The sequence below is a fragment of the Leiobunum rupestre genome, chromosome 7 (genome assembly GCF_980474605.1).
Source record: "Leiobunum rupestre chromosome 7, qqLeiRupe1.1.hap1, whole genome shotgun sequence".
Classification (NCBI taxonomy): domain Eukaryota; kingdom Metazoa; phylum Arthropoda; class Arachnida; order Opiliones; family Sclerosomatidae; genus Leiobunum; species Leiobunum rupestre.
This window is the reverse complement of record NC_143390.1, coordinates 29983953-30007722: the sequence shown is the minus strand read 5'-3', so window position 1 is coordinate 30007722 and position 23770 is coordinate 29983953. Positions and strand designations below refer to the sequence as shown.

At 40.9% G+C, this 23770-nt stretch overlaps 1 protein-coding gene across 1 annotated transcript; it reads right to left on the bottom strand.

Moving 5' to 3' along the window:
- Positions 1-2646: 2646 nt before the first annotated feature.
- On the bottom strand, positions 2647-5815 carry Fntb (Farnesyl transferase beta subunit). The gene is made up of 12 exons (XM_090180855.1): positions 5639-5815; positions 5467-5534; positions 5327-5402; positions 5172-5263; positions 5052-5101; positions 4802-4982; positions 4638-4724; positions 4450-4579; positions 4252-4384; positions 3621-3738; positions 2979-3093; positions 2647-2906 (listed from the first exon to the last, which is right to left on the bottom strand). The coding sequence occupies exons 1-12, from the start codon at positions 5795-5797 to the stop codon at positions 2790-2792; spliced, it is 1326 nt and encodes a 441-aa protein (XP_090036981.1). The 5' UTR covers positions 5798-5815; the 3' UTR covers positions 2647-2789.
- Positions 5816-23770: the final 17955 nt, after the last annotated feature.

Sequence of the window (23770 nt, the reverse complement as noted above, 5' to 3'; positions counted from 1 at the left end):
CTAAATCTAGCAATTTAACTGAGTAGCTGGATTTGAAATGGGCAAAATATCAAAATTATAGGATTTTATAGGACTTTTGCTAAAAATAAAGGATGCTATAGGACATTTTTGAAAATATAGGTTTTTATAGGAATTATAGGACCTCTGGGGGCCCTGTCAGAACACCCTAAATGTAAGCGTTAAATAACTTAAATTTGAATACCGCGGGCCTCAACTTGACGCGTGTCCTTGGTGCGATAAAGTGCAGAATCCCTATTATAAACGTTTAAATGGGTTTTTTGCACTCTGGGATTTAAAGGCGGGGAGCACTTATTAACAACTCAACAACAGGATGACGGACTATTCGGGTTAAGCTTTAGCTTCTTGAAGAAATAACGTGGAAGAGGCGTCGTGGAGGCCTTAAATTTAGAGAGTAAACACAAGAGGCGCTTGATGGAAGGCACGTTTGCCCTTCAAAGGGCCCCTTCACTCGCACCACACAACCACTGTTTTATGTACCAAAAAGTACTTCTTTGTTCGAGATGCTCGAATTAAGCAAAAAGGTTTCGTTTGTTCTTAATGCAAGTTCGGAGTAACTGGTTCTTCTCGCTTTACGACAATCTCCAGTTTACTATATAAATGGTCCGCGGACCGTCACTCGAAATCGCGATTACACGAGGCAGATGAACCGTAATTAAGTCGAAAAATAATTTAGAGGCCCCATCTCACGGTCAAAAGGCACAACAGGGTTGCTACAATATTTTCTGATTCAAATTCCCTGACTGTTTCCTGACCATTTTACGATATTTTTAAGGCAATTTTTAATTTTATATTTTACTTTTATCCGAAGTTCATAAATTTAAATCGACTTGTATTTTAGTAAAAAGGCAACGTAAAAAAAAATTGCAAATCTTTCAAGGAACTAATAATCACAGAATTTTTCATAGATCTAGAGTACAATTACCTTTAAAAAGTGTCAAGATAAAATTTAATTTCCGGACCTTTCCCTGACTTTTTAGGCCCCTTTTTAAATTCCCTGATCTTTCCCTGACTTTTTAGGCCCCCTTTTAAATGCCCTGACGTGTGGCAACCCTGATATACTTCATATTGTAACTCCCTGACTTTTTTAGGTCCATTTTAAAATTCCCTGACTTTTCCCTAATTTCCCTAACGTGTGGCAACCCTGCACAACACGTCATACGATATTAACAAGACGAAATTAATTTTGCTTCAGTTTTCGACAGATTTGATATCATTTCGAGAAACGATTACCACGATCATTTTAATCAAACGTAACATATCACGGGTTACAGATAAAATTAGATTGAACTACGGCTATGACTGTTAACGATATACAAGTTATTAATGCATTTGGTCCCAAAAAATTAAAAGACGATTTCTACAAATCCTAAAAATGTAGATGTTGTTGATAGGCTGTTTTAGATTTGACAAAGATAAATATGTTAGCTTCTGGGGTAGAGGTAGATATACGTTTTCTAAGATTTCAAAATTTTCAACGGAGGGCGAAAGTTGGAGTGAGACATTTTATACTCTGCCTAGGGTATGATTTCTTTCGGTAGTAGCGTGTTTTCTAGAAGCGGGGGCAAACCGTATGTCTGATCCGGCTGGGTGCTCATCTAATTTTAGCCTCGGTGAGCACCCAAAGGCCAAGTTAAGTCCCAGAAGTTTCTTGAGACAGCTACCGAATCTGAACTTCTGAAGGGACATATACTTACATCGGAAAAAACGGTTACCGGAATTTATTTTTTTTCCTTTTAAATTTTGGTCGTTCCTTGCTCCGAAACACTTTCCTCTTTTAACGCCTACCACTAAGAGTTTCCTTAAGTTTTCGAATTCATTAAAAAGAACTTTACAAATAAGGCTGCCCTGATGGGTCGGAATTCCGTCGAATTTATTTAATGCTTGGTTTCAAGTCCACCCCCATTTAAGTGGGACAACGCTATACATTATTCAGATTGACATATCGAGAGGATCTATATCCATCGCTGTACATTAAAAAGACAAAACTATCTGATAACAATCTAGTCATTCATTAGTAACATCAACGCCGCTTCTGTAGAAATATACGTTTAAGTTTAAAACACCGAACTTCTTTCGCTAATTTAGGGAAAGGCGAAAATTGGGAAATCAACATTTCGAATACGATTTCTGTTATTAGGCCTTGGCTTTACGGGAATGGTAATTTGTAAGTTCCAGAAACGCTCTTTTTACCTCCAAACAAACATAATTACTACGGGAAAAATAAAAAGCTTACCTTTATACGATTTGCGAATTATTCCTACAAGCTCATCTTTTATAGAAAGTTCAAATCCTCTTGACACAATGAAGCGAAAACACCACACTGACACCGCTCGCGAACGGTTTTTTTCTTTGAAAAATTTTACACACTACTAGTCGAAGGACGCATTCGTAATGTACAACGCTACGCCGTCATCCCCGTCTACTACTCATTCAAGGCTTTAGGAAAGCTGCTGCCATCTATAGAGCCCCAATCCAAACATTTTTTATTCAAACTCCCAAAGAGAAAGCGGGAAAGTTTAACGTTCGAAATAATACGAAATTTAAGTCGAATAGGGTTCTTTAAAATTTAATTCATTGGCTTAAAATATCAAAAACGTAGAAACCTAAATAAGTTCTTGTAGCTATGATTGCTCAATAAGTACAAAAGCTGCAGGAAAAAGTATGTGTAATATAAGCTTTATAGTAATTTTCGAAACTAGAAGCGATTTTATATTAAAGCAAACTTGGAATTATTCGTAAAGATTTAAATATACATATTTTCAAGTAGTTTAATTTATAGGTTCATTATGAGCATTTTCCTCAAATGGACGGGGTAGACTGTTAAAATAGTTACTGGCATTGAGAGCGGCTTCGAGACCAATGTTGTAAAGTGGATGGGTTGGACACTTGAGTTATAAAGATATTAACTGTTAATAAATGATACGAAGGGGACAAAAATATAGCGAGATGTTACTTACTAATTCGTTTTTGCGGTCTCCAACGACTATTTGATTTTCAACGACACCCAATGTAAAATGTTGGGCAACTGATAATCCACTCAGTGTGTAACAAGTGTGGTAATAGTCTCGGAATCTTTACAATAGAGTAAATAAAGTTTATATTAGTGGTGTGCGAGTACTCGAAAATTGCGAGTACTCGTTATCGAGTCCTCGGACTCGGACTCGGAATACGTAATTTTATTACTCGCACGGGTACCCGATTCCCACGAAAAGGGTACATAATTACTCGAAGCGGACTCGAGTAAATAGATAATTTGAAAATTACCCGGCGAGTCTAATATTACTCAGCGAGTCCATTATTACTCGGCGAGTCCATTATTATTGGGCAAGATTATTTAAACAGCGGCAAATAAATTTCAGACGAATTGGCCACGATAACTTAGGACTCGAATTGAACTCGATAAAAATTAGGACTCGAATTGGACTCGTTAAAAACATTCCGGACTCGTATTGGACTCGAAAGCTTTAAACCTAATTCTTTAGGACTCGCGAGTCCAAGTTTCTAAGACTCGAGACTCGACTCGAATTTCAAAAAACAGGACTTGCACACCCTTAGTTTATATATACAACGTAAATTTATATTTGTTTAAGAATACTCACTTTCCGGGTTTATCTAAGAGTCCTCCGCTGTGATTTTGACAACAGACCAAGAGGTATTCTTGTAACGCTTCTTGGTTAAAAAGCCACCTCTCCATATTTAATATCTTTCTCCCTTCTTCTGTTAATTAGGCAACATGTTTTTAATTAGAATCATTCTTAATTGTTTAAATTAGGGCTGTGCGAGTCCTCATTTTTGTATTTCGAGTCTAGTCCGAGTCCCAAAAAATTGGACTCACCAATTCTCGAGTTCTCATTTGAGTCTTCGAGTTCTTAAGAATTATCCACCTATTCTAGTCTTAAATTTTCAATCATCCAATTCGAGTATATAATTTGAAGTTGAGCCCAATCTGAGCCTTATATTGGTCAGAATCATTCCAAAAATTTAAATCGGTAATTAATATTTAAAATTAGTACCAATCACCATATATTTAAAGAAACTACGTGAACGCTTCCTCAACGCCAATACGAGACTTTAAATAATAAAAAAAAAAGAAGTTGGTGGACTCGTTGGAAAATAAGCAACTCTAAAAAAATTTGGCGAAGGCCTCGTAAGTCCATTCGAGTAATAAAATAACAACATTAGAGTCTGAGACCGAGTTCTCGCACAACCCTAGTTTAAATTCTACCTTACCTGTTTTGGACAAATATCGATGTATCAATGGAAATGTTCCGCCTTGCCAAAAGGAATAGCATCCATCTACAAGTTTATTGGTTCTTCCTTGGAATCCTCCTTCGAAACGCATTTGTTTGTTGACTAGCCAGTGCTTTGATATTTATTTAAAGAAACATTAATTTTTAAGTTATTTCTACATAATAACTGTCAAGTTACCAAGAGGCGGGGGATGTTGATTTTTGATTCTGCCCTTAGCAAAACCAAGGCTGCAAAACCACAGAAAGAGTAACCTCCGTGAGCTTCAAGACCTGGTACTCCTCCAAAACCACCTTCGTAGGTTTGACATCTTCAATCAATACGATTAATTGAAAATCTAATTAATTTATTTACGTAAAAAAGCCAACCTAGATATCCAGTTGGAAGTTTGATCAAATAATTCAGGAGTAGCTATATTTGTTAGAAATGAGACTGAGAGTGCACAATAAGCTCCCCTAAAGAGGCAATCAAAATAAAATTATTTTTCTTTTAGCTATCAATATTTTTAGGATAATTGTACGCATTAAATTACCTAATATCAACTTCACCATTAACATGCATTCGATATGAACCATCGGGCTCTTTTAGCCTCATTAAGAACTTGTACAATGCTTCCCTATTAATGATGTTATAAGCTTCTTCAGTTCCTAATATACATAACGCATTTATGGCTGCATAGGTTGGCGCTAAATGAGCTAACTGTTGCGGCCCACCTATAAAGAAATTAAATAGCCATACAAGTTTTATCCCTTAATATTTAGCTCGGAGCTTGCTGGTTTTACCTCCAAATCCCCCATCTGGACTTTGGCATTTGCTGAGAAATTTGGCAACACTATAAATGATTGAAATTTTGAAAACCAGCAAAATTTAAGGATAATCTTAATTGAAAAGTTTTGATTTACTTTAATTTTACACTATCACTAATACAGTCATTTAAAAGTTCGATGCTATGTAGAATCCAATAACATAACCAGGGTCTGCTTGCATCCAGGCACTTGTAAAGCAAAAACCCATCAATTTTTCAGCTAAATTAAAGTGGTCATATGATGAAAAGCACCTGATATGACTCGGACATGGAAGATAATCCTCTTTTTAAAAATGCAATGTGTTTTTCTTTAATCAAAATGGGACATCTGAAATCATAAATTATGTAAATAGAAAGTTTGTAGTCCAAATATTATTGGCATTAAATCTTACAATGGATCAACTTCGACCAAATTTTTCATATACTTGTAAAGCTGTTCAACATCACTCTCAACCTTTAGCTTAAAAAATTAAAAAGAGTATGAAGTGTCAAGGCCTACCAACAACGACAACTCTTCACAACTAAAAAATACGTAAATTTTAAGCATTTTAATAATATATTTACTTGATCTAAAGATGTGACAGTCACGCAATTATCGTCCACAAATTTTTGATTCTTAAAATCGGTGTCCTCGAACCTATTTAGAATTCTGTTTCCATCCGAAATAGCATCGTCTTCCAACCCAGTGGAGGAAGCCATTTTTCTTCTTACTTCAGTTTCCATAGCAACAGAGTTGAACAGACCATTTTTCAGTCAGTACAGTATCAGTCTGTAGAGCGTGACGCTAAGAAAAACTAATTTTAAATTTAAAACGCTGTTTCCATCTAGTGATTATTTTTCTAGTGATTATTTTCAGTTCTAAACGTTTGACGGGTTTCGCTTTAAAATGTATGATTTGAAATAGAGATGATAAAGAGCCACGAGCTCGAAAGCTCCTCCGAAAATTTTATTATTATTTTACAAACGTCGCATTTAGGTTTTTAAAATTGAAAAAAATATTGCATGTGCAATTCTTCTATTTTAAATAACTTATTTAAAACGTATGATTTAAAATATTGTCTTTCGTAACCTATAAATAAGACACGATATTGAAAGATATCCAATTGAAGAAAAATATACTTAATTAATACAATAGACCTTTTTATTATGGAGAAAATATTTGAAATATCGGTTCTTAAACAAATTAAAAAGACACTGGAAAAAGTTTGAATAAATTAAATATTTTATTATAATATGTCAGAGAGAGGGTGAAACACTATGTCAGAGAGAGCGCTAGAGGATGTCAGTGAGAGCATGGAGCTTCTATACATGGAGAAGAAACTCTCCCCCCTCTTCTAGCTATGAACAGTACTGAGCAACCTTAGACAGCATTTGTAGAAAAAGCCGAGCCCACATAAACAACAAAGATGGCTGCGGTTTAAAACTAACCCTCGGTTCGTATCGTGGTTTTTTCGTTACAAAACTACTAAAGGTTTTAGTCTAAAAATAGTTAATTTTAAAACAAAAATGGATAGTAATGTTAGGAAAGGGAAAAAGAAAAAATGCGTGTATGGTAGTTGTAGGAGCGATTCTCGGTACATTAAAGGGGCTCCAAAGTTCGGTGGCAAAATGTGTGTAAAGTCAGTAAAGTGCGAAATTTACGGTTGACTCTGCCCGCCTCGGCCAAGGCCGAATGAGGGGTTGGGGAATGAAAAGCAAGCTCAATTTTCTTTCTTTTGCCACCGAAATTTGGAGCCCCTTTAAGAACAACGATATCAAGTTTATACCATTTCCGAAACTAAGCAAAAAATTGGGAAAACAAGAGAAATGCCTCAAGTGGATTGAACGTTGTGGTAGATTGGATAAATTTGACGTTATATATTATTACCTATTTCATCCATTATATCAGGTACATTTAAATTATCACAGACTTTTGACTAGGACGGTAATAAAAATAAACCTAAGCCTTGGAACGCACATGGCAATTGAGGCATGGATGTACTTTCTACATCCATGATTAGGGGTATGACGTCAGAGATTGTTTACATGGGCTCGGGATGCGCGGGAGACCAAAAAGCGTTGCGCAGAACTGAGGTACATTTTTGTCTAGAGGGGGGACTGCTAGTTTCTTCTCCATGTAATAGAAGCTCCATGGTGAGAGCTCGCTAGAGGATGTCAGAGAAGGTGGAAGACGATGTTAGAGAGAGCGCTAGAGGATGTCAGAGAGAGGGTGAAACACGATGTCAGAGAGCTCTCTAGAGGATGTTAGAGAGAGCGTGCTAGAGGATGTCAGCTAGGAGCAACAAATACAAGGAGAACGCAGCTAGTCTTTAAACACGCTAACGAAGGGTTGTGTACGAATTTCATTGGACGAGCGTCACGAGCCTTTGCGCTGAACGTTTTACGGGCGGGGGGGGGGGGAGACAATTTCCGAATTTTCCCCTTCCGATGGCAGCAGGCGCTAAAGCGTCTAGCCAATGAAAAACGTACACAAGAAAATCCAATCCACGACTTTTGAGGGGTTGCGTTCTCCTTGTGTGGGGTGTTGTGTTTGTTGCTCCTAGATGTCAGACAGTCAGAGAGAGGGTGAAAGACGATGTTAGAGAGAGCATGCTAGAGGATGTCAGAGAGAGGGTGCTAGAGGATGTCATAGAGAGTGTGAAAAACGATGTTAGAGAGAGCGCGCTAGAGGATGTCAGAGAGAGGGTGAAAGACGATGTTAGAGAGAGCGTGCTAGAGGATGTCAGATAGAGGGTGAAAGACGATGTTAGAGAAGGCACGCTAGAGGATGTCAGAGAGAGCGCGCTAGAGGATGTCAGAGAGAGGGTGAAAGACGATGTTAGAGAGAGCGTGCTAGAGGATATTAGAGAGAGGGTGAAAGACGATGTTAGAGAGAGCGCGCTAAAGCATGTCAGAGAGAGGGCGATATATTCGTAATTTGGGACAGCGAGAGAGCTAAAGATATAAGAGAGAGGGCCTATTTACCATTCTGAGAGCGAGAGAGAGAGTAAAACGAATTTTGTCCGGTTTTGCGTGCCATAGTTTTGACGTCACGATAGTCATCGGCTGGAAGAGTCGGTTTTTCCGATATCTGACGTCAGTACTGACGTAAAACTACTTAAAAAATCTACGGCATTTTAAAAAAACACCGATGACTGAATAAAAGCGTTCAGCAACTTACGACGTCATTATGACGAAAAAGCTCATCGGTGGAAAATATCAAATCCATCGGTTTTTTTTCTGTTGATTGCTGCTGAACGTAGCCCTCTTGGTTGTTAAACGTAATCGTGACGTCACAGCACACGGGAAGGCTAGCTGCGGACGACTCAGCAGACGATATTTAAAAAAAATTACAACAATCGTAAAAAAGCGTTCAGCAAAAGTCTCAACGGAATTAACGCAAACGTAAGACCGTTAAGCTTGGAATTCGCATTTTGACTGCGCTAGTAGTCAGTTCGTTGCGTGTTTTTCTCCCTTGTTCCCTTATAGCTCAGCTTGTGTTTTCTTTAGGCTTAGGCCGTTCTTATTCGCTAGACCTTTGCACCGAGTCACGGCCGGTGCGAGAAGATAACAGTTCGTACGTTCTATTACTTTCTTTTTTGTTCTATCTGTGTTCCTGTCTATTTTTATTTGTTTTTTGGCTTCTCTTTTTACTTTGCCCCGAAGGGGGTGGGTTTATCACGCCATGGGGAAGAGCAAGCTTCGCAAATCGCCGTCTCAATCGTCCCCGCCGAACAAGAAATCTACTATTTTCCCGCATCGCTCCCGGCTTCTCTCAACAGTGCATTCTGACGAGGCTATAGAGGTTGACGAGATTCCTCCTATCCAACAAGTATTATTGACGGTTCAATCCTCCAGCTCTGCCGAAATTACTCCGAGAGAGATTTGTGCTGCATTTGTCACTGCCAAAGTGGGTAAGGTTTCTGATATTCGTATTCTTGCTGGTGGCCGTGTTTCTGTTCTTCCTATTGATGAATACCAGCGAAAAGCCATCCTCGCGCTTCCTTCTACGATTGGGGACCTGGTTTTTGCCGTGGCTTCCGAGGCTTCCCCTCGCTTGATTCGGCGTAAAATTATTGGCGTTCCATTGTCCTACTCTCTCGACGAATTGTCCTCTGAATTGCAAATTGAAGAGCACGACTCCCCTCAAGAAATCCGCCGGCTTGGCGCTACTAGTAAGCTTGTCCTTCTGGGATTTTCCTCGGCTACGGCCATTCCCGATTTTTTCTATCTATTCAGCCAGCGTTTTGCGGTCCTCCCTTTCGAGGAACGGCCTTTGCAATGCCGTCAATGTCTCCGCTATGGTCATTCAGTGCGTAATTGTCGATCGTCACGCCGTTGCTCCCGATGTGGGGGCTCACACGAGTCTGCTGGTTGCACGGCTATTTTCCATTGCGTCCACTGTGATGGTAATCACTCTGGCACTTCCCGCTCATGTCCCGTTTTCATGAAGGAAATGGACATTAAACGAATACAATCTGAGCGTCGGGTTTCGTTCCCTGAGGCTAGGGCCCTAGCGTCGTATGCCTCAGTGGTTTCGTCCCGGCCGCCGGCTCCGCAGGTTAATGACGCTAATTTTCCTGTTCTTCCGCCCACCTCTGGACCTCACGTGCCTTCTTCAGTCTCTTCGGTCTCTTCACGTGTGTCTCCAAATGCTTCCCCGTGAGCAGCCTCTATTCCTCCGGCTTTTCTGTCGTCTATCATTTCATTTTTGGGTGATGTTCTCATGGGGAATGCGCCGACGGGTGATAACTCGTGGCATTCCTCGCACATTGCTGCCTGTCCTGATAAGCATTTGCGCCCCTCTCCGTGGGGTACGCTTCTATGGAAAGAACTCAATGCAGTTCTGTTTCCGATAGGTTCCTCCCCGGGTGGGTTGGCGGCCGGTCTTTATGCTTAACTATGGCACGGTCTTCCCTTTCTTTGTTGCAATGGAACGTGACGGGTATTGGTTCGCATTTCGAGGCGCTGGCTAATCTTATCCTCGAAGAGTTGCCTACCATGGTGGGTCTCCAAGAAACTTGCCTTCACAGCGCATCTCAGTCGAATTAACTTACTGTGTCTTCGGCGATTTCAACGCCCATAACTCTTTTTGGGGTGATTCTCAGGACGATTTGGCGGGTAATATTTTGATTGATTGGTATATGGCCCAGGATACTATGGTGCTCCTTAATGATGGATCTCTTACCCGTCTTAGTCACCATGGCCAAAGGGACTCTGCTATTGATCTCACGTTTGTCAGCAGTGATCTCGCCCCTCGCTTGTCCTGGAAGCTCTTACCAGCTTCGGGTAGCGACCATCTTCCAATTTGTGTTACTTTAGGCGAGGCTGACTCTCCTCCTCTCTCCACGCCTTTGCTTTGGGATTTTTCTGGGGCCGACTGGGTCAAGTATCGTTCGCTTCTCCACGACGTTGATTGGTCCCAGCTGCTGACTTTGGAGCCGGAACAGGCGGTACACTGGCTTGCTTGCACTTTGATTGGGGTAGCGGAACAAGCTGTTCCTCGTTGTGGGGGTACTTCTCCGTCTGGTTGTCCCCGCCCTCCTCCCTGGTGGTCGACGGCGTGGAAGTGCGCTATTCGCTCGGCTGCTGCCGCTCGTCGTCGGGCGGCTTGGGCCCTCCGTTCTCGTAGAGATGCTGACCTCGTTTTAGCTCGCCATTTAACGGCCCAAGACAAGTGTCTCGTCCGTGAGGCTCGGCGTCGCTCCTGGCGTTCGTTTTGTTCTACCATGTCCAGTACCTCCCCTCTTCCAGTCCTTTGGCGTAAGGTTCGTTGGTTTAAGGGTGCCTCTGGTCCTCAGTCCTCTATTCCACCGCTTGCCCAGGATGGTGTCCGGGTTAGTTCAGCGGTTTCGGCTGCGGCCACTTAAGCTAATCATTATGCTCAGACCGCTTCGGCAGATGATCCTCGCCCGCCACCAGTGGTCGCGGACGGGTCCGCCCCTGAGCGGTCGTTTAGTCCCTCTGAGTTTTCTGCTGCCCTTCGACGTCTGAAGAATACTGCCCCGGGTGAGGATATGATCATGACGTTGCTGTTGCGGAATCTCCGTTCGCAAGCGCAAAACGCCCTGCTCTCTCCTTATAACTTATACTGGAGTACGGCCTATATGCCCTCTCGTTGGAAATCGGGGGTGGTGCTGGCGTTTCTTAAACCAGGAAAGGACCCTGCCATCATCCTATCGTCCGATTACCTTGCTCTCCGTGCTTGGCAAACTTTTTGAACACCTCATTAAGGCTCGGCTGGACTGGTACTTAGAGGCTATCGATAAGCGTACGCAGTTTCAGTCTGGCTTCATACGTGGTCGCCGGGGAACGGATAATTTAATGTACCTTTTTCACACAGCTCGCCACTCCGTCTCCCTTAATGGTGCATGCCTGGCAGTCTTTTTAGACATTCGGGACGCGTTTGGTAGTGTTCGGCATTCTCATCTCTTGCTTAAACTTTCGATGTTAGGTCTTTGAGTATTACCTTCGTTTTTTCATTTCATATTTGACTGATCGGTCGTCTGGTGTCCGTGTGGGAGGTTCCCTGTCCCCCGCCTATGCCGTCACCCGAGGGGTGCCTCAGGGGGCGGTTCTTAGCCCTCTCCTTTTTAGTTTGCTTCTTGATGACCTCCCAACTGCACTCCCGGATGGTACAAGTATTGCCATTTATGCTGACGATATCGTTTTATTCCTATCTGGCTTTTCTTTGACGCAGTTGCGTAGGCACATGCAGGAAGCTCTGCAAAGCGCTGCCTCATATTTACACGCCTTAGGGTTTTCTCTGTCACCTGACAAATGTGTCTGTATGTGCTTCTCGAAGAAGCGTGATATCTCCGAGGCGGGTTCCTTGAGTATTTCTGGTACTGTCCTCCCTTTCAGGTCCCAGTGCCGCTACTTGGGCGTCATTTTTGATAGTCGTTTCACGTGGCGTCCCTATATTGAAGACTTGCGCGTCCGCTGTCTACGGCGTCTGTCTCTCCTTCGTGCTATTGTGGGGGCCCGCTGGGGCCCGGACCAGGCCACCATGCGCCTACTATATTCCGCTCTGATTCGCAGCCTCCTTGACTATGCAGCAGTTGTTTACTACACTGCGGCGCCTTCCGTCCTCCGGCACTTGGATGGGATTCAAAATGCGGCGTTGCGGCTGATCTTGGGAATCCCTCGATCGACGGCAGTCTCTTCTATGGAAATCGAAGTGTATGTTCCCCCGTTATCCCTTCGTAGGGCCTCTCAGTGTTTGCAGTACGCTTTGTATTGTCTGCGAGCCCCGCCTTCTCACTTGGCTCAGGGCTGGCTTCATGGGCAAGATCTATCTTACATCTTGCTCCAGGGTACTGTCACTCATCTGGCGCAGATGTGGGATCTGAACGACCTGTTTGATAGCGTAGTTTCGCAGCCGCTTCGCCCCTCGTGGCTGGTGGACACACTGCGTCCTTTTGTTCTGGATGTTCGGTGGTTGCCTGGGCCAAAATCGGACTACACTGCCCACTCTCTGGCATCGGCCTTTTACTGTCATCTGGATTCCCTTCTCTCGGAGTGGTGTCTTGTCTTTACCGACGGCTCTCTTGTCCCGTCCTCCGCTTCCGGAGGGTTCGCTTTTGTAATTCCTAGTCTGGGTGTAAGCCGGAGTTTTCGGTGCCCCTCTCATTTTGCTATTTCTCGGATCGAGTTGTGTGCCCTTTATGAGGCGCTGTCTTGGCTTCTTGACCATGCAATTTACACTGCGATCTTATGTTCCGATTCTCTCTCCGCCCTATATACTTTAGCGGACAACTCGTCTGCGGACCCGTTGGTCCAAACCCTGTTTGGGAAATTCCTCTCCCACACTTCTGTTCGCTATCGTCTCTTGTGGACGCCTTCCCATGTGGGTATCGGTCCCAATGAACAGGTGGATGCCCTTGCTAAAGCCGCCTCCACTGATGCAGTGGCTCCTCTGTATGTCCTGCCTCCGTATACTCGTCTGCGCTTCTCCGGATGTGGCGGAGTGCTTGGGCTGATGCTCCGTCGGGCCGTTTCCTCTTTTCCTTGCAGGACTTTCCGGCCCGTTCGTTGGTCTGGGGCTGTCATTTGGGCAGGCCCCAGGAACGCCTACTATCGTTGGCTCGTGTTGATCGTTTTCCGGTTCCCACGGTCTTTTGTCGTTTCGGTGCACGCTCGTCCTCCCTTTGTCCGCTCTGCCAGGTAGAGGGAGATTTGGCTCATTTTGCTTTATTCTGCCCCAGTTCAGTGGTTTCCCGCTTGGAGTTTCGGAACGCGTTTCGGGGGGTTGGCTTACCCCCTTCCTTTGAAAACACCCTGACCTCTCTATCGTTCTCCGCTCTTCCGGAGGGTAGCTCCCGCCCGGGATACTTCCGCCTGCTGTCGGGATTTTTGCGATCCCTTCAGCGCTTCTAACGTTTGTGCCGCTATACTATAAGTGTCTGTGACGTTTATTTGTTGTGTTGGAGTCTAAGGCTCTAGCCGACACCATATCGTGGGACTCTAAAAAAAAGACCGTTTAGCTTCACTGAATGTAGCCCATGAACCGAGCCATGAACAGACCACGGTCAACTTTGGCTTCGTTCAGTGAAGCTTAACGGTCTTATACCGTTTTACGTTTGCGTTGATTCCTTTGAGACTTTTTATCCTGTCTCGCTGAACGATTATTTACGATTGTTGTAATTTTTATAAAATATCGTCTGCTGTGACGTCCGCAGCTAGCTTTCCCGCGTGCAGTGACGTCACGATTCCGTTTAACAACGAAGAAACCGGCTGGAAGAGCAATTTCAAATGTTTCAGCAACGGTTCAGCAACGCTACGTCACACCGGAAATGGAAAAAAGCGTACTATAGAAAACCGGTTCCGAAATACTGCAACGTTTAATTTGTAGCAAGCTACTGAACGTAGCCTTAGATTGTCGCTCGCTGTCGCGATCATTGAGTTGGGAATATTAATCTAGAGATCCAATCAAATCTGCTCCCCGCGAAAAGTTTTTGAAAATTACGAATGTGTTGTCTCCTCTAAAATGACGAGAAAACGTTATCATATGACCCGTGGCGCCATCCATTATTTTTGAAAAAAAAATCTTTTTGCCGGAAAACGCGTCTTATTTGAACGAACCATTGAGAGATAGACGGCGCCACGGGTAGAATGATAAAGTTTTCTCGTCAATGGGAGCAGACGGCAGTATTCTTATTTTTTAAAAACTTGTTTCGCGAAATACTGAAATATATTTTTCGTGAGACACAGTGAAAATATATATCTAACGCCTAATAGTGCGTTCCACCACACTTGTACCAACCTTTCCTAACGCCAACGGCTTCGTTCACTCGACGCCAAAATCGACATAAGACTCAAAAGTGTGTCAATTCTACCATAGACAAGTAAGATATTCTTCAGGACAGCTATCTTCTTCAAAAACGCGTCTTCTCAACGTAGCCCTCGACTAGTAGCGCCCCCTTTTCCTAGATTTGCTAAGGGTTTTTTTTTCAAATTCGCGCGCCATGGGCTCGTCAAAATTCTAAGAATTCTTCCCTTGATAGTGAGAATTCTCACTTCTCAAAATTTTGACGGTCCTTCTCACAGGAGTGACATAATCTCATCTCACGAGTGCTCTTGAGAAGAGTGAGAATCAGAGATGTGAAACTCCCTATACATCGCTTCGACACCGTTAATTTTCGTTGACGCCGGCGCTATCTATCGGCCGGAAGAAAGCTTTTTCTTCACGTTTTATTATATTTTGAAAAAAAGAAAATTTCACGTGTTTATTTGTCGACTAGTTATTTTACGTTTTGAATGAAATCCAATGAATCAGATGTGCAGTTTTAATAAAGAAATACGATTGCTTAAAGGATTTTAAATATAATCTATTAAGATAAGATAAAAAGTAAGTTTTTATTTAATTATATTTAACGATTGATTTTAGTAAAGTTCATATATTAACTATTTTTTTGTTATTTTAGGACTTTGTTACTTGAATGAAGGCCAGAGGTTAATGATCATTAATCCAAGGATATTTCTTGGATAAATAATTGGAATATTATTAATCCAAATGGTTAACGACTAAAATGTTTGGTAAGTATTTGTTAATGTTGAACCTTAAAGCAACTGTCGGCTCTATCATAGCCACCTGTATTATGAAAAGGCCCCTGTTATTAGAGATGACTATGACTCTATCCGATTCTTCAAAAAACGCGACTTTACTGGAGAGCGTGGTGCCATCTATTTATGATAACGTCGTCAGTGATCCATTATAGATAATTATATTTAGACCACTTATACTCAATTTAGTGGACTTTAACCTAAATTATATATCCCATGTAAAAGTATTGTTTAAAATTACTTTAATTTATATTATTAATCAATTTACAAACGATCCAATCAACGCGAGTGGTACCTATAAGTATACGCCTTTTGGGTAAAAATGTGGCTTAACTGTCTTGTTTTGTTGAAAAAAGAGCTACTTCACTTCGAGCCAACACTTGCTTTAATATCAGTCGCGTAAAATATAAATTTCTCAGATATTCGTTCACTTCAATGTCGGTTCGCTAAAGACAATTTAACCTAATTATTTTTAGTGTGTAAATACTGTATCTGTATTATTTGCGTTTATTGAACTTTTATGTTATATATCGATTTAATACCATACTTGTGGTTTAAATTATGTTTTTCCAATGTACTACGTATGGAAAGTTGTACAAAAAATTGATTATTTCTTTTAAGTAATAAACACATGTAAGATGCTGATACATCTCATCTTTTGAAATAAACCAAGATTGATCAATTGTTTTGGAAATAATTCTTGTCTCGATATTAGCTTCAGTAGCCTGCTGAATTTCAATTGTAGGAATTTCCACTGATAAAGAAAATCATGTTAAAATTTAATAGAGTTGTTTCGAATGAAACTTTACAATCCAGTTCGGTAGATATATTTTCGCTGGAACTTGCTCCAACTGAAACACAGCTCCTTATTGTAGGTCTATTGTTGCTCTCTTCCACCATTTCTACAAACCGTTTACTAGATTCTATTTGAAATTTGAGTTTGAACTTATGACCCCGTTACCAGCTCCGGCCGTTACTAATATATAAATTTCATCGTACCAGTTGTTTTATGACAGTCCTTGATATTATTTTCTACTAAATTCTAAGGAAGCTAAATTATCATTCCCTTTGGAAATACATTTCATTTAAATTAACTTATAAATAAACGATACTTATAACTCAATTTGAAAGTATTGTTGGAATAGTGTTTGGTGTCAGTCTGTTGTTTGTTTTACTATTCATAAAACAAGAATCCTCAAAATTTAGGGCGCATATTTTATTATGATGTAATTGTATAGCATCTTTCAAATAAAGATCGCTTCTTCCGACATTATCAGCCATTTCCCAGAGGTAAGTTTGTTGAAAAACCACATATTAAAGATAGGCCTAACAAAAGCTATGATTTAATTTTTCCCATCGTTCTTTCTCTTTTGGAAACTTAAACAAGGAGATCCTTGGCTTTTCTTTAGAATTATTAAATAATTTTGCAGAACAATTACTTCCAGGCATATTTCTTTATTGCTATAAACACTCAAGATGATAATTTCTGAGACGAAACGCGTAGATATATTTTTGCGTCTGAAATCCGTTGTTTAAGATTTCGAAAAAAAGCCCTTTCTTCCGGCCGTTAGACGTCACTCCGCTCAGGATTTTTTTAAAATTCCGGGGTCGCTTTTTAGGTGAGTTTCATATCTCTATATTGCCAGTATCTCTGGTGAGAATGCCTCCGAGCATAAGTCAACGGGCTCGGGTAGCCTCACAGGGTGAGCCCGAGCTCAATTTGAGACCGAGCTCAGGGGTTTTAAATAAATATTGTGAGCCTGAGACGAGACCGATAAGTTTTCACGTCAAAGCCGAGCCCGAGCTGAGGTATTGTGGATCGCATATTGTAACTAGTAATACAAATTACTTCGAATTCGAGTTTGAACCCATTTAATGATTCACATTACTTGGAGCTCAAGCCCGAGCCCGTATTAAAACTTAACGTACTAAGAGCTCAACCTTGAGCTCGACATAATACTTGAGACCGAGCTCGAGACTGATTTTGTTAGTTTTCATGTCTGGGGTGAGCCCGAGCCCGAGCCCGAGCCCGAGCCCGAGACCGATTTGAATACTGTTTTCGTATTTGAGGATGAGCTCGACCTCCTTCGAATTCGCGATATTGTTTAGCCCTACGAAATTTATTTTGGCAAAAAAAAGCGTTAGAAGCTAGCGCCGTCTGGATTTCCGGGCTCAGGGCTGCCTGACCACCTCCGACTGTCTTCCAGGTGTGCCAGTGATGCCGGAATGGAGGTTGAAAATACTAATTGGGCTATTTGATTAACAAATTGTGCGATGAAACATCGAGCTCGAGCTTGAGCCTTTAGTAGTTTTAAAATATAGTGAGACCGAGCTCAAATTGTAGTTGTTGCGAGCTCGAGCCTGAGCCCGAGACCACCCGTCGATTTGTAAATATAGTGAGTGCGAGCCCGAAACTACCCGTATATTTATAACTACAGTAAGTCGAAGCTCGAGACGGTTTGCAGGCGGGGAAATTTAGATTGCGAGCTCGAGCCCGAGACCCGACCCATAATTGGTGAGACCAAGGTGAGCCCGAGACCAACCGTAAGCTCATAAACGAATTCAGTGAGACGAGCTCGAGCCCAGCTCTTGGCGGTGACCTATGCCTCCGTGAGTTGTCACTTACAAGGAGACTACCCGAGGTGTTACACACCGATTTTGTTCAAAATCGGGGGATTGGTAGACCTTCATGGCAACGAAAAATGTTTTTGACAACTTAAAATGGAAATTTTCCCATTGAAAATAACACGGGATTTTGACCGATTCCAACCCTGTGAAACATTTTACAAAATTGAAAAAAAGTTAAAATACCAAAATTATAAAAAAATTGATAAAAATTGACGAAAAAAATCAAAATTGGTCACATTTTTATCAATTTTTTTAAAAATTTTCATATGAAAATCAGTCAAAATCCCATGTTATTTTATGTTGTCAAAATATTTTTCGTTGCCATGGCAAACCCGTTGCCATTTGAGTAAAATCCCTTTAGGATTTTTCAAGTTACATGAAAGTCTACCAATCCCCCGAGTTTGAACAAAATCGGTGTGTAACACCTCGGGTAGTCTCCTTGTTAGTGATATTATAAATAAAAATGGCAGCTAATATTCTAATCAGTTTACTTGATGCTGAAGAAAATAAACAATATGATATTTTTGTGTATGAAAATGAATTTCAGAGAATATAGAATGGTTACATGTAGTTAATTTCCGATGAAACATTTCCTTTTAAATTATAAATAAAATATAATGACGTATTATTTCCATGAAAAATTGACCGTTTTCGACCAAACCAATTTCATTAAAGGTTTACGAGTACACTCTACAACTTGTTGATTGAAAATTTTCGTCTACCACCTACCGTTTAAAAAATAAAAATTTCAAAACGGTGAAACATTTCTCGATTTTTCTGAAAATTCCAAAAGAAAAGAGTCCTCCCCGAGAGAGTATATCCTGATAATTTCACATTTCTAGCAACTATAGTTTTTGAGAAAAAAGCCTGGGCCGATCAAATTAAGACACTCTGTATATTGTCGTGGAATCTGTAAAAATTATATTTATGGTCAAAGTCTAGTTTACAACGTTAGTGGCATTCTCTTTTTACATTTGACGCATTTTAGCGAGTTCTCAAGAGAAGAATTCCTTCTCCGAATTTTGACGCGCCCCATATCACTACGCTAGATATTGAAAATCTCTAGTAACTTTGGGTTACGGCAAATTTGACTGTTGAATATTTTCTCCAACAGAGCGCGCTCAGAACCGACAAATACCGACCGGAAAATCGAGGGGTAAGACAGTCTCAGATAATCTAACTATCGAGTTCGTGCATTTCGCACTGTTAAAGGTATATATTTTCAAGAGTTCGCGAGTTCCATTTAGCATTGTCAAAGGTACGGCAGTGTACACCGAGTTCGCAGAGTGTCTTACCCTTCGCGGAAAATAAAGCGGATATTGTACCCAAATCCGATGATATTTGTGTTTATGGCTAATAATCACAAATCTACACAATGTAATTAGTACTGCAACATTGTCAAGAAAAGAAACATCAGTACTCAATCGTTGGAAAAGAGAAAAAAAATTGTACACAAACAACGAAGCAGAGAACTTCAAAATATGATGTGTCAAATTTAGGCCTTGAACCTATAGCTTCGCGATATGCTAGTGACACGGCCAACTTCGATCACGCGCTATAGCGGCCAATCGTTTCAAATCCTATGTAAATTAGGGTGAGTAAAATAGTTACTTATTATTCTGCTAGAGGCTTCAGTTAGAGAGACGAAAAATATCAACAATCTAGCATAGCCTACAGGCGGGGAATTCGAACTAAGGCGCCGATAAAAATATGTTTATCTTGTTGCTACTTAACCTTTTCTTACTAAAAATTTTGGAAATATGTTGAAATATAATTCAAGTAAAATTTGCAGATATAAGAAATAGTTAAGGAAAAACGAGTTTTTGAGTCCGACTAGTTGGTCTACGTACATTATGAAGACGGGTTATCAGTGCGTGGGCGGCATTTCCGAACGCGGTATTTGAGTGATTGTTGAAAGATACGATTTTGGATTGTTAACGGTGTACCAGAAAGGAAAATATCAAGTTTATAAACATCTATTAACCCAGAAGCCTAGAATATTATTATTAGAAACACGTTTGAAGTTGTATTCTTAAGTCATTCAATTAGATTTTCTTAAGTGTTTTTACTAAAATGCTCATAATAAAAACTAAAAACTGGTAGTTTATAATGGGTTTTTAATAATGAATTTTACGTAATGTGAGAGTGTTTATAAATGTCTCACTATTTAGTTAAAGTTTATATAATGTTGTGGCAATGCCTTCTTGTGTATTACCGTATAGCAAGTCACACACTAGCAACAGGAAAGAGTTCTTTCCACGAGTTGCCAAGTGACGAACGTCTTCGCAACATTATGGTTAAAAAACATTAGCCGAAAAGACTTTCAAGCCACTCTGATGTTGTATGTAGCCTGCATTTCGAAGATTATGATTAATTGCCAGGTTTGTACCTTTCAGTGGCGTAGCGACAAATCATGGGGCCCCTGTTTGCCAATTGTTAAGGACCCCTTTGAAAATTATTTAACAAATTACTCCTTCTCAATTTTACAGAACTTAAAAATTGAAGGAATCCAAACGAAAAAGACCCACTTTAAATTATCCCCACCCCCCCGCCCGATATAACGGCGTCGTCACTACTCCACTGGTACCTTTCGTTAATAAATTAATTAAATTAATCGTAAAATTCACTACCATCACTAAATACACTTAATTTTCCATTAGATTTAAAAAGGCGAAAACTTAAAAAAGGTATTGTACCTACCATTTTCATATCTCCTAGCTATACATGTATGCAGCCTAAGACTTCAAAGAAAAGGATAATTTTAGTTAATGAAGCTAGCAATTGTGCCACCAAATATAGAGCACATTGTAAGCACAACTGCAACTTTGTATTTATCTTGTAATTTTAAATATGTTTGAAGTGAACTGTTGTTAATTTCCACGGTTTTTAATCCTATTGTAAAATGATTTTATATATTATATTAATTATCAACACATAATATCATAAAATGTGGTTTTGTAAATTCCCTTAGGATTTCAAGTATTGCGCAATAATACGGGGAACAACCCACATCTACCGGCGACACACGATTTTTGGTTTTATACTTTTATAATATAAATATCCGTTTAAAAATTTAAAGCTAAAAATTAATAATGTATAATTATAGAACATTTATTTACCCTTTCGTTGAATACACTTTTCCGTCAGGACTCGTCTTTGGAAGACGTACTGTTTTATTTGCCGTAATGTATTTTGATTTATAATAAATGAACAGTTACTCTTTATAAAAATTTAAAAAAATATGTAGAAAAAGTACTTTGTTGGTTCATGGGCAGCAACAGATTTATAATGAGTCCAAACAAAAAAAATTGTCTCTAATTGGCGCACCTAGCGGTAAAATGCAAGCCTTGTAATCACCCAAAATTCGGGCGATTGGGCCGGAAGCTTTAGTGCTAGTGCAAACATCAAAATAGAGACTCAAGCGAACTAACGGACGGTAGTCTTAGCTAGTGGGAGAACTATAGTATATAACGATTTAAACAATTTTTGGTTCAAACCACATAAAAGTTTCGTAATTTTTCGTTTAAATTAATAATAACAGCTTATGTAGTATAAATTCCACCATTTTATTACTTTAAAATCCGCGGGTAAAACTAGAAAACGCAGCCCTAGCGCCATCTATATTACAAAAGAAGTAAAAGTTCAAGGTCACAAGAAAGGTCAACGTCAAATATGATAAAATTGGTTTTTTTAGTTAAATAAACCTTTTATGTTGTGCTAAAAAAAGCTCAAGATGAGTATATAAACTGTTGAACAATAGGCCTTTTAATAAAATAAGCTACGCTTGCTTAACTTGTTTTTATGTAGCTAATTCGTCACGAAATACGTAGAAGTTCAGTTACGTTTATGCTTAAAAACAGGGTGCCTCGTCGAATTTACTCTTATGTCCAGGGTTTTTCTTAGTAAAACATCATCGATACGTCACCCGTGACGCAGCAGCAACATCGAAACAAGCAGGCCATTGTTAATTTATAGAAAGGCCTATTGTTATTAAACTATTATTAAGTTGGAAGACTCAAGAAAACTAACGGACGGGTCCCGGGCCGCGCGGGGTTTCGGAGTGAAATAATCAAGGGCTACGACTGCTCTTCGAACCTCTCCGTCCACAGTACGTACACCTGAGGTGTACTGGAAACACCTTAATTAGGTGCCCAGGGATGCAATTGGTATAGGTATTATCTCGACGGAAAATTACCGCACGTTGATTATAACCACATTCTCTACCACAGCAAAAGTAGAGTGTACTCCTCCTCTTACATTCAGTTCTTCAGTACTAGTATCGCAGTGAAAGCAGACCATAGATTTAGTTGTTGACCCATGGACTAATTAACACAGGGACGGTTCGGCAGGGGAAAAAAGTATAAAGAACAAATAACGACGCGCTCTAGCGGCTTTCGCGAGCGTAACAGGAAATGGTTGTATAGGACGGTGATTCAAGAAAGAGGGGGTATTCTTCGTCCCTCAGACTAGGTCACTAGGTGCTTGAATTTTAGACCACGCCGGCGACCACTCGCGATATTCAGTATTAAACGTTTATTGAAAAACATTTAGTTAATTAGTCCATGTTGAACCTTTGTACTCTTCCCCCAATGACAATTTTAACGAAATATGGTCCATTTACTATACAAATAGAAGGAATAAAATATACAAAACGAGCCTACTAACTTTTTACATACATTAAAACAAATTTAAATTCAAGGTATTAATTTTCAAGGGCGTATCCAGGATTTTATTTCAGGGGTGGTTTTGAGGGAAAATTTCAAGGGGGGGGGTGCTGACGGAAGTTTCACTGATTTTTATTAGGCACCCCCCCCCGGTCATCAGCATTTCGGGGGGGGGGGGGGGCTTTGAACCCCCAAACCCCACCCCCTTAAATACGCCCTTGTTAATTTTTAATTCTACGATAAATTATACTACTAAGAACAGAGAGAGAGAGATAAGTATATTTACCAAGTTTGTTTCTTGAAATCTATTGAAGTTTTGCTTCTACGTTTCTAGAGACACTAGAAGAATGAATAAATTTGGATGTCGGAGTCTGTTTTTACACTAATTCAAAAAACACTTACATTACCAAAGTGTTTTTGATTGAAAAATAAGTGGGTTTTACTATTTATCACGGTTTTTTTTTATTCAAGGAAGGAAGATACAAGGGCTGAGTGGGTCTGAGAAGACCGCGAGCCCGGCGAAGATTTTGAGGCGTGAGTGGGACGGGGGGACAAATGCGGTCCGCCCGTCCACCGGATTAATCAGGGATGAGATATGTGTAAAGGCCACGCCAACGGGGGGATTCTTGGGGATAGAAGTGGGACACCCGTGGCGGAAGTATTCCGACCACCCGTTGGGGGATTGGTGGTCGTCCTCACACGGCCATCCACAAACTCTGCCTCCCAGACGCTTGGGATTACAGGAGTACGCCACTACTCCCGGCTCATTTATCACGGTTATCTTATTTATTAAAATGGGAAAAAATTATTTTCATTCTACGTATTGTGACCACGCTAGGAGCCGCGTTACACCCATCACAACAAACACAACCGAGTCTCCGAAACCCGCCACCAGAGAACGGATTGTGGTGCGGCCATCTCCCTGAGGTCCCCTCGCACTAGAAATACCGGAGCCGCCGCCAGAGAAGGGCATTCCAAGACCGGACGCCGAACTAAACAGTTAGTCTCCACCACCACTACAGCCCAACGAACTTTGTCAGTCGACTACGCTACGCTTCTGCAGGCCGCTGACCAAATCGATCTCCTGCCGACCGAGGGACGGATCAACCCGCTGCCTGCCGCTGCCGATTATCCTGAACTACCGCTGGCCGCTCTCTCCAACCAGGATCCTGCCGCTGACGAGTTACGTCTGCAACTCGAGGAGCCACCCATCGCCCTACCGAACCGGCCGCTCTTTCAAGTCGACGTCGATAACGTTCCCGACTTGCCGCCCAGTATCGCTCCCGTCGCCACCAAACCATTACGCCACTACCACTTTCGTTTAACGTCCTGCCCATGGGGTTGAGCAATGACGCAGCCC

Bases quoted from the DNA above. Each gene is read 5' to 3' on its own strand.
- Fntb (XM_090180855.1), bottom strand. From the start codon at position 5,797: ATGGAAACTGAAGTAAGAAGAAAAATGGCTTCCTCCACTGGGTTGGAA. The intron at 3,739-4,251 runs GTAAGGTAGAAT...CCTAATTAACAG, and splicing joins TCGATATTTGTCCAAAACAG to AAGAAGGGAGAAAGATATTA. The intron at 3,094-3,620 runs GTGAGTATTCTT...TCTATTGTAAAG, and splicing joins CTCTTAGATAAACCCGGAAA to ATTCCGAGACTATTACCACA.